At 40.3% G+C, this 7,190-nt stretch overlaps 1 protein-coding gene across 2 annotated transcripts; it reads left to right on the top strand.

Moving 5' to 3' along the window:
- The first annotated feature begins 2,465 nt into the window (after nucleotides 1-2,465).
- Nucleotides 2,466-7,099, top strand: LOC120292159 (serine/arginine-rich splicing factor RSZ22-like). Of its 2 annotated transcripts, XR_005549881.1 has the most exons (7): nucleotides 2,466-2,547; nucleotides 3,317-3,410; nucleotides 4,009-4,097; nucleotides 4,614-4,848; nucleotides 5,075-5,188; nucleotides 5,634-5,811; nucleotides 5,968-7,099. XR_005549881.1 is itself a non-coding variant. In XM_039310204.1 (6 exons), exons 2-6 carry the CDS (start codon nucleotides 3,322-3,324, stop codon nucleotides 5,665-5,667), a joined length of 561 nt encoding a protein of 186 aa, XP_039166138.1. In that variant the 5' UTR covers nucleotides 2,466-2,547; nucleotides 3,317-3,321; the 3' UTR covers nucleotides 5,668-5,908. The 2 variants fall into 2 exon arrangements, 1 of the variants encoding a protein (XP_039166138.1); XM_039310204.1 differs by lacking the exon at nucleotides 5,968-7,099 and having other exon boundaries at nucleotides 5,634-5,908.
- The last annotated feature ends 91 nt before the right edge of the window (nucleotides 7,100-7,190 follow it).

Genomic DNA, 7,190 nt, shown 5'->3' with positions numbered 1-7,190 from the left:
CTTACATGTTTAGGTCGACTCCGAGGTGAATTACCTCCCTACGCGAAAATTAGGAAGCTTATTTACCAAATTTTATCTCATTGTTGTTATTTAAATGTTTTCAAGCTTTAAGCATGTTTGAGCTCTATCGCCACGTCCGGTTCGGGGTCCCTATTGAGTAGAGTTAGGAGGTGATTGAGTATCCTATCGAGGGGACCAATGCTCGTTAAGAATGCTACATGACCACAATCTAGGTAGATGATGAGCTTTAGAGCTTAGTGCCCTACCACTTCTTGGCCTGGTACTTTTGGGTTGGAGATAACTTGTACAGCCCCATTTGAGGTTTTGACAGACCTCCGAGTGTAGGGCTCGGGAACATTAGTTGGGACGCGATGGATTTGCATATGTTCAATAGGGCAGTGTCCGATTTGGAGGTCAACCTCGACATAATCGTCAAGCTAGAGCCCTGGTACATGGAGTCCATAGGCTACTAGGTGGTAGTGGGGGTGCATTACATTTTGAAGTCATCCTTATAGTACTAGAAGTACTATGCTTACTCTCGAAACCCTTTGGAAGTGTGTTGCCATGCTTTTGGGTTATTTATGAAGTGGCGTAGTGGGTGATACTGAAATTTGTGTTGCTTAAGTTGTATGGAAAAAAGTTGTGTGAAATGTTGTTATGAATGTACATGTGCACTTGCGCATGTTATGCTATCCCTATTGAATAGTTGGGTAATTGTATTTTCGCTTCTGCTTGTGTATAAGTAAATCATATCACAAATGGGTCGACAATGCCTCTTGGGATGTCACATTCAAATGGCCTAAATGAATAAGGGTTGTTGTGTACCTGATGGTTATGGCGTGACATGTTTAGAGTCAGAGAGAAAATAACGACAAAGTGTTTATATGTATTTATATGAGTGATTATTTTATAGAAAGAGTATTGATGGAAACATAATTATAGAAGTACCCTATAATACATATAAAATACACATTAATAGGGAGAGGGTGAAGCTGGTTAATGACAGAGACGGCACTGTTGGGCATTAGCCAAGGTCCAATTTCTATTAATGGGCTCAGACGAACACAACATTGTCGCCATGAAGGCGATTATAAGAGCAAATTATCATGGTTGGAAGTTGCTAATCTTCCACAATAATCGTCGATAACCAAAAAGAACAAATAGATGGTCCGACGAAGAGTTGGGTTGCTCCACCGAGCATATTACCCCATCACTCGAATTGAGAATTGCGTGTGCAATATGAGGTGGTCATGACGGCATTGACGCATTCACTGGAGGTTGGCAAAGGATGTCAAACCTTTACTGATTCTCAATGAGCATCGTCACCATTGTGCAACCTCTATCTCTCCCTGTAGAGTTTATTTTTCACTTTATTTTCTTTGTAACATATAATTCTAAAAAAAAAAAAGTAGCCTTAGAATTGACATGTGTGAGATGTACTTATAATAACCGGCGATTGAAGTTTTGGGGGAGGGGGGAATTGATGCAATACTTTGATAAATTTTCACAAGACTCATTTAAAAGGACAACTCCAAACTGATGCATTTGTGATAATTAAGTGTGAGATGCACTTATTGAAGTTTGGGGGGAGGGGGAGAGGAATTAATGCAATACTTGATAAGTTTTCACAAGACTCATTTAAAAGGTGGAGCGATCCCAAATTAGTGTATTTGTGATAATTTTATTTTAAACTAATTTTGTGAGCATCAAGAACTTATATATCCATGATAAATTTATCATCCGTTAGTTTTCGTTAAATTTTGCCGTCAAATTACTGAACTGGATAATGCGTGACAATTTATAAGTGTATTAGTTTGGAATTTTACTCTCAATTTGTTATAAAGACATAACATTTTATTTTTTTGTAGTATTAATTTAATTTAACGGAAACTAATTGATAATAAATTTATCACAAACATTGTATTTACCTTACTCGTTAAGATTAGGGGGCCATTTGAGAATAAAACACAAGCATGAGGGTAGTTTGTGATATTGGACCAATTTGGGCTCAATTGGAATTTTTCACAAGACCCATTTAAAAGCTAAGCAATCTAAAATTGATACATTTATGATAAATTTATTGAAAACTAATTTTTTAACCTCCAAAAATTAATACACCATTGATAAATTCACCGCCAATTAATTTCCATTAAATTTAACTATCAAATTATCGAGTTAAATGATATGTAACGGTTAACCAATGTATCAATTTAAGATTTTATTCTCCATTTTGATATGTGTATTGATTTGAGATTTTCTTTTATATTGATTCAATTTAACAAAAACTAACCAATAATAAATTTATCATAAACATGATGTAAACCCTACTTGTTAAGAGTGGGGCATCCGAGAATAAAACTGAAATTCAGGGGGCAAATTTGCGATACTGGACCAAATTTTGGGCTTCGAGTGGGATTTCCCACAAGACTCGTTTTAAAAGGGCCGAGCGACCCCTTCCCAGAATTCCCGAACGTTCAAACGGCGAACCAGTTGGAGTTTGGCGTACGGTCCGCTAGGGTTTCCCCGTCACCTCCCTCGCTTCCGCAGGCAGGTTCCTCCCTCCCCCTCTCTCTCTCTCTCTCTCTCTCTCTCTCTCTCTCTCTCTGCCCTTCGGAACGTAGCTGCGCAGGCCAGAGCATCCGTCGCGGCGCGGCGGCTCGCGGCGTTGCGTAATCGGTCTGCCGTCGTCGACGCGATCTGCCGGTAATCGTGCGTCCCGCGAGCTCCGGTAGTTGTCGAAGCGTACGGATATACAGTCGTGTCGGATTGATGAGCCCTCGGATTGTTTCCTCGGGAGATCGCGTCCCTGTCTTTTCTCGTGCGGGGTTGTGTTTCGTTCGTGCGTGCGTGCGTGATTGTGGTTTTCTTGTCGGAAATTCCCCATTTTTGGGGAACCGGATCTCGATTATGAGACCGGATTCTTTGTTTCGCGTGTTGTTGTTCTGGGTTGTTTCCGTTAGTGCGGTTCGACTTCGTCGCTTTTTCCCTCCTTTGATGTGCGCGGCCGGTCGTTCGTGTCGTGCTGATGGTGTAGCAGTTTCCCCTTACTGGGTTTTGTCTCTGATGAGCTCTTTTTGTCGTTCAATGGCATTTGAAGCCTTTTAGAGTTTTGAAGTGGAAATTACTGCATCCCTATAAACGCACTTGGGTGTTGTTATGCTAGATTCATTTGGTTTTGCTGTCATCGGCGAGATCGCTGAGGATGTGCCGTCCTGTGTTTCTGTGTTTCACCGAGAATTTGGCAGTCCAGACGTCATTCTCTGTCGCCTGGACATTATGCTTTCGTTTGTCTGAGTTCTCCGATTGTGTTTGGCAGGGAAAATGGCACGGGTATATGTTGGTAACCTGGATTCTCGTGTTACAGAACGGGATCTTGAGGATGAGTTTCGCACATTTGGAATTATAAGAAGGTTGGGCCTTTTCTTTAAAAAAGTTCAATCATCTCCTTGTGCTTTTGCACTTATATGCAATGTGTTATTTTTTAGACATAGTATTCTGTCTTGTTGTTACCCCAATTACTTGAGAAGTACTGATGCAGCTCATGTAGTGTTCAACCTTTCTGTCAGTAGTGCATGGCGGTAAAGGGATGCAATTTTTACTGTGATGTATGGTTTGCTTCAACTTGATTTATAGGATTGCATCTCAGAGTTGCAATGTGTTTTTGTCTCACTAATTTAAAGACCAGAACAATCTTTTTACAAACACAATCCTCTATAGTCGGAATCACCTGGCTTACCTCCAGAGAATTGGACTGACAAGATTGTTCAGATTGGCCTTTCTTCTTCTTCTTCTTCTTCTTCTTTTTGGGTTGGGGGGGGTGGGGTTTGGGATGCAGGGTGCGGGGACTAAAGCAAAAACCTTTTTCCCTTCTAAATAAAATTAAAAAAAAAAAAGATCTTACACGATAGACTGTTACTTGATGAACTTATCTTTTTTTCCAATTGCAGTTTATGCTTGTTTCTCCTGCTGGTGCTGATTCTCATTTTGGTTCTTCTATGACATATGCAGTGTGTGGGTCGCCCGAAGACCACCGGGATATGCTTTTATTGATTTTGATGACCATAGGGATGCACAAGATGCGATCCGTGAGCTAGATGGTATGTCTAAAGCTCTGTATATTGGAACATCCAGTCCAAATCAGAGATTGCTAAAGCAGCCATTGTTTATCACAAATGATTTTTGCTGCCAATGTGGATAATGTTGTTTTTTTTTTCCTGGTGTAATTAATGGCATTATTAACAAATAAGCTGTTTGTGTATGTTCTCAAGTGATTTATACTTGAATATCAGAGGATGCCTCTTAGATTTGATATCTAGTTCTCTTGTGTGATTTCTGAATCTGCTCTTGTTGGTATTGTTGGTTGTGTTGTTTAATTTGGTAAGAAGGAATTTATTCATGATAACCTTGAAGATCTTTCTGCTTGCCATTTTTTCCCTTTAACATATGCTATAATTTTTTTCTTTATATGCGGTCTCCTTACCACTTCTTTCTGCATCATTTGGAAGCTGGATGGATTGATTAGTTGGAAAGCTGTTAGGTTTTCTGAGGATGGATTGAGAGAGGTAGCATTTGATGATTCTGAATGGCAAAATGCTTTTCATTTGATCAAATAGGTAAAAATGGCTGGAGAGTTGAGCTCTCTCATAACTCTAGTGGTGGACGTGGTGGTCGTGGTGGTCGATCTGGTGGTTCTGATTTGAAGTGCTATGAATGTGGTGAGCCTGGACACTTTGCTCGGGAGTGCCGCCTGCGTGTGGGTTCACGACGACGTCGAAGTCGCAGCCGCAGCCGCAGCCGCAGCCGCAGTCGCAGTCCAAGATACCGCAGGAGCCCAAGCTATGGTCGAAGGTCTGTTTACTGTAAAATATATTGGAGTTATCTAAGAGCTATTTTTCGGTTCTAGCAATATGTTTTTATATGAAAGTTTGATCATGATCATTAATGCAAATTTGTGTGGTGTTACTTTTTAAAATTTCTGTGTTTCATATGATGAAACGACAGATGTAGAGTTGACCATTTTTTTTGTAAAAAGTTGACTTTGGGTGTTTCAATGCTTTGCTATGCTTTTTAATAGGAGCTACAGCCCACGTGGTCGATCTCCAAGACGTCGCAGTCTCTCTCCTCGTGGTCGCAGCTATAGCAGGTCGCCCCCATTCCGCGCCCGTGACGAAGTGCCATATGCTAATGGGTGAGGTCTCATGCTCTTTTCCTTTATTTCCCTTTCATGCACACGTGTGCAGTGAGCATGTTTTATTGAATGTGCATATATATATTAATATGAATGATGTTTTTTTCAGTGATGTGTTGTTGATGTCTTCTTTTGTAGCCGTCCACGGCATTTTGTTGTCAGTCAGAGTCCTCAAATTTTTGTGTAATTTGTTCTGTTTTAGTGCTGTGACTTTCACGTCTGCTCTCACCCCATGTCTCTAGTTTGAGCTTAGCCACATACATAGTGCCACATATGCTACCTGTTTGTTCCTGTTGATTTGATCGGTAGGTAAGATGCAGTATTCATCTCAGATTTTTTTTGTATGGACAACTAAAGTTCTAGTCTTGATAAAGTTCGGATGTGAATTATTAATGACTAGACTTTTTGATGGATTCTAATTTTATCTATGTTGAAACATCAACAGCAATGGTCGTGATCGTCGCCGAAGCAGGAGCTGAATGGTGCAGAGCTAAAAAATGTGGTTTTGTCTGGATCGTATCTGGATTAAGTGTGTTTAGTAGTTTGGACTTGGTACAACTTTGTTTTAGTCGGGCCTCGCCCTCAGCCCCACCTCTTCGATTTGGATAAGTTCTCATTACTGAGTATGTTTTCCTGTCTTTTACTTTGTCAGAATTATTATGGTTATGTTACAGGTAAAGGATCTTAAGATATCTGCTGGTAGATAGTTCTTCATAGTTAGCTTCTCTGGGTATTGCTAAATCTCCGTACCTTTTCCTTTGTGTCGAGGTATCTTCTAGGTTTGCTTCATTGGTTTTATGCTCCTGCACGTCCACGGGATTTCGATCTACGCCGCGCTTTGTGCTTCTGCACTTCAGCGGGACTCGATTCTTCGCTGCCTCGTCATGGGATCTTCAATTTTGAATGATTGTGGGTCCCAGTCGGCTTCGTCTATAGATGCTTCCCTTTTGTCTTTCTCCAGATTGATTCGTGCTTCTCAAATTCTATTGGCACATAATATAGTTAACTAGAAGGTTTGAGGAGCTGCATCAAACACTTCTATCAGGTAATTATATTTGTTTTACCAAAGCATGGAATAGTGGTTTCATTTTTCAGGTAATGGGGTTTCACTTCATATTGAAAAGAAAGCAATTAAATGTTTTCCATAGCTGTCAGAATTGGAGTATGATCTTTTCTAGATAGTTTTTGTTTTTGGTTACAACACGGCTGTCTTTGATTCTAATTTCATAATGTTTCTTTAACTAAATTGTGATTTTCTTCCAAAATTGAACACTCGCTGCTTTGTCATCAACACGAGACCCGTGGGCCCAACTACAGAATGATCTCCGCTTCGTCGAGTGGCTCCCTAATTGATTGAGACTCGTCTACATGATAGTCATTTCAATTTCTTCGGCATCGTCTTCGTACAAAGCATACATTTGATGCCTATGCTGCTGAGAGCTGCTATCTGTGTCGCCATATTCTAAGATCTCCGCTTCGTCGAGTGGCTTCCTAATTGATTGAGATTCATCTACATGATAGTCATTTCAATTTCTTCGGCATCGTCTTTGTACAAAGCATACATTTGATGCCTATGCTGCTGAGAGCTGCTATGTCTCGCTACGTTCTCTTTAGGCAAGTTAGCTTAACAAGCTCTGCCGCATCAAGTTTAGATGGACTATTTGTTTTGGGTTCCCTCAAAGCATAACCATTGATATGGGCCTCACATTGTGTTGAGTCGCTGTATATTCATCCTAGGAAGATTGAACCGACTTCTTTCTCCTTGGTGGTGAAAGCATACTTTGAGAGTTTGCCTTGAGGGATTTTTGTCATTGTTGGTTTGCATTTTTTTTTCAGTGTAATCTTTCCTGAATGGCTTGACCTTGAACTTACGTGAAGTTGGAATGATCACCTCTATATTTGCTTAATTAATCTCTGGCCTGCCATCCCTTTCTTTTTTTCTTGTTTTGCTGTCATATTTGGTTAAGTAATTATTACTCATCCTAGGGACTGTCATGCTTAC

This window comes from Eucalyptus grandis, chromosome 3, assembly GCF_016545825.1.
Source record: "Eucalyptus grandis isolate ANBG69807.140 chromosome 3, ASM1654582v1, whole genome shotgun sequence".
Taxonomy (NCBI): Eukaryota; Viridiplantae; Streptophyta; class Magnoliopsida; order Myrtales; family Myrtaceae; genus Eucalyptus; species Eucalyptus grandis.
The sequence above is the reverse complement of the archived record's forward strand: the minus strand, read 5'-3'. Positions and strand labels throughout refer to the sequence as shown.

Coding starts and splice junctions, on each gene's coding strand:
- LOC120292159 (XM_039310204.1), top strand. CDS start 3,322: ATGGCACGGGTATATGTTGGTAACCTGGATTCTCGTGTTACAGAACGG. Junction 3,411..4,008: donor ACATTTGGAATTATAAGAAG/GTTGGGCCTTTT, acceptor TGACATATGCAG/TGTGTGGGTCGCCCGAAGAC. Junction 5,189..5,633: donor GAAGTGCCATATGCTAATGG/GTGAGGTCTCAT, acceptor AAACATCAACAG/CAATGGTCGTGATCGTCGCC.